Raw genomic sequence first — 2,082 nt, forward strand, 5'->3', positions numbered from 1 at the left:
TCATGATCCTCATAAGTTGGAACTGCCGAGAGCTTGGGAACCTTTGGATAGTTAACTTCCTTAATCTCCTAGTTAAGGACAAGTGCCCCGAAATGGTATTTCTAATAGAGACAAAGTGTTCAAAAAAGAGAGTGATGGAAGTATGTAGTAAGTTAAAATTTGATTCTTGTTTGGTGGTTGAAAGTAGAGGGAGTAGTGGAGGACTTGCACTTATGTGGAAGAGCGATGTGAATGTAGTCATCTATAACTACTCGAGATGGCATATAAATGTCCATGTGACTAATGACCTTGAAGCAACAACCTAGCTCTTCACAGGCTTTTGTGGCCACCCAGTGACTTCTAAAAGAAAAAGGAGCTAGGAGTTCTTAACGGCCATCAAACCAAAAGTTTCCACACCATGGTTTTGTTGTGGTGATTTGAATAAAATCATCTGCCAAGAGGAGAAGATGGGAGGCTGTCCCAGGCCATATAGACAAATGGAAACATTTAGAAAGGCCCTTGAATGTTGCTTCTTAAAAGCAATCCAGACTAGAGGCTCAAGATACACTTGGGCAAACAATAGAAGAGGGAGAAGCTTTACCAAAGAAAAGTTAGATCGAGCTCTAGCAAACCCAACTTGGAAGCATTTGTTCAAGGATGGTTGCTGCTCTGTGGAACCGACAGTAAAATCAGACCACTCTCCACTTGTTGTCTTTATTGGGAATAGAAATTCTTATGGAATACTACATTCAAAATGCTCCAGGATGGAAGCAGCATGGTTACTAAAAGAAGACTGCGCTCAAACTATAAAGGCGGCTTGGGGAAAAGCAGCTAGTGGTGAAGACCTTTCAACCATTATGAAGAGAAGACTTCTCAATTGCAGGTATGCTCTAAACACATGGAATGCCAAAACAAACAAAAAGATCCCTGCAGATATAAAGGAAAAACTGGTAAAACTGAAGCACCTGCAAGAAAATGGAAGAGGGGAGCATATAGATTCTGCTTCAAATCTGCAAAAGAAATTGACCAATCTCTAGCCAAGGAAGAGCTTAAATTGAAACAAAGGGCAAAACAACACTGGCTTCAGAAGGGGGATAGAAACACAAAATTTTACAATATGCAGGCAACTCAGAAGGAAAATCAACAAAATTACTCAAATCTTGGATAATTGCAACATGTTGGTGACTAAGAAGCAACATATTGGGGCTACTTTCTCCCAATTTTTCTTTGAACTCTTCTCAACATCCCATCCCTCTGGCTTTGAAGAATGCCTTACAAATATGATCCACAGAGTAACACTAGAGATGAATGATTTTCTGTTGAAGGAATTCACTAAGGAAGAGGTCAAGAAGGCTGTGTTCCAAACGAAAGGATTAGGCTCCCTTGGACCTGATGGGTTCCCAGCCTTATTCTACCAAACTAATTGGGAATTTCTTGGCAAAGGGGTATGCATTTTTGTACTCAAGATTTTATAAGGAGGGGGCTTTGGAGGGGGTCAATGATGCCTTCATTAGTTGAATCCCAAAGGTTAAGGAACCCAAGAAAGTTTTTGATTTCAGGCCTATAAGCCTTTGTAATGTTATTTATAAAATTGTTGCAAAAGTCATGTCCAATAGGCTTAAGGTTGTATTACCTAACATTATCTCCTTGAATCAAAGTGCTTTTGTTCTAGGTAGGGCCATCACTAACAATATTCTGGTGGCTTATGAGACCCTTCACACAATGACAACTAGGATGATAGGAAAATCTAGCTTCATGGCCATCAAACTTAACATGAGTAAGGCATATGAACGCATGGAGTGGCACTTCCTTTCCTCAGTGATGGAAAAAATGGGATTTGATAAGAGATGGACCTCTCTGGTGATGAACTGCTTAACCTCAGTCACATACTCTATACTTCTCAATGGTGAACCACAAGCCCCTTTCAAACTTTCCAGAGGCTAATGGCAAGGGGATCCCCTATCCCCTTACCTCTTTATCCTTTGTGAAGAGACCTTAACAAGCCTTCTCAACAAGGCTGAGATGGAGAGTAACCTAACTAGTGTCTCAATGGGAAGAGGCCCCTTAAGAGTCAATCACCTCTTCTTTATAGATGATAGCATG

The 2,082-nt window shown here is 40.6% G+C and overlaps 1 protein-coding gene across 1 annotated transcript; it reads left to right on the top strand.

The window, feature by feature from the left end:
- The first annotated feature begins 476 nt into the window (after nucleotides 1-476).
- On the top strand, nucleotides 477-1,016 carry LOC122291158. Its single transcript, XM_043098801.1, has one exon. The coding sequence runs from the start codon at nucleotides 477-479 to the stop codon at nucleotides 1,014-1,016; it is 540 nt and encodes a 179-aa protein (XP_042954735.1).
- The last annotated feature ends 1,066 nt before the right edge of the window (nucleotides 1,017-2,082 follow it).

This window comes from Carya illinoinensis, chromosome 13 (genome assembly GCF_018687715.1).
Source record: "Carya illinoinensis cultivar Pawnee chromosome 13, C.illinoinensisPawnee_v1, whole genome shotgun sequence".
NCBI classification, from domain to species: domain Eukaryota; kingdom Viridiplantae; phylum Streptophyta; class Magnoliopsida; order Fagales; family Juglandaceae; genus Carya; species Carya illinoinensis.

Excerpts from the sequence above, each read along its gene's own strand:
- LOC122291158 (XM_043098801.1), top strand. The coding sequence starts at position 477 with ATGGAAACATTTAGAAAGGCCCTTGAATGTTGCTTCTTAAAAGCAATC.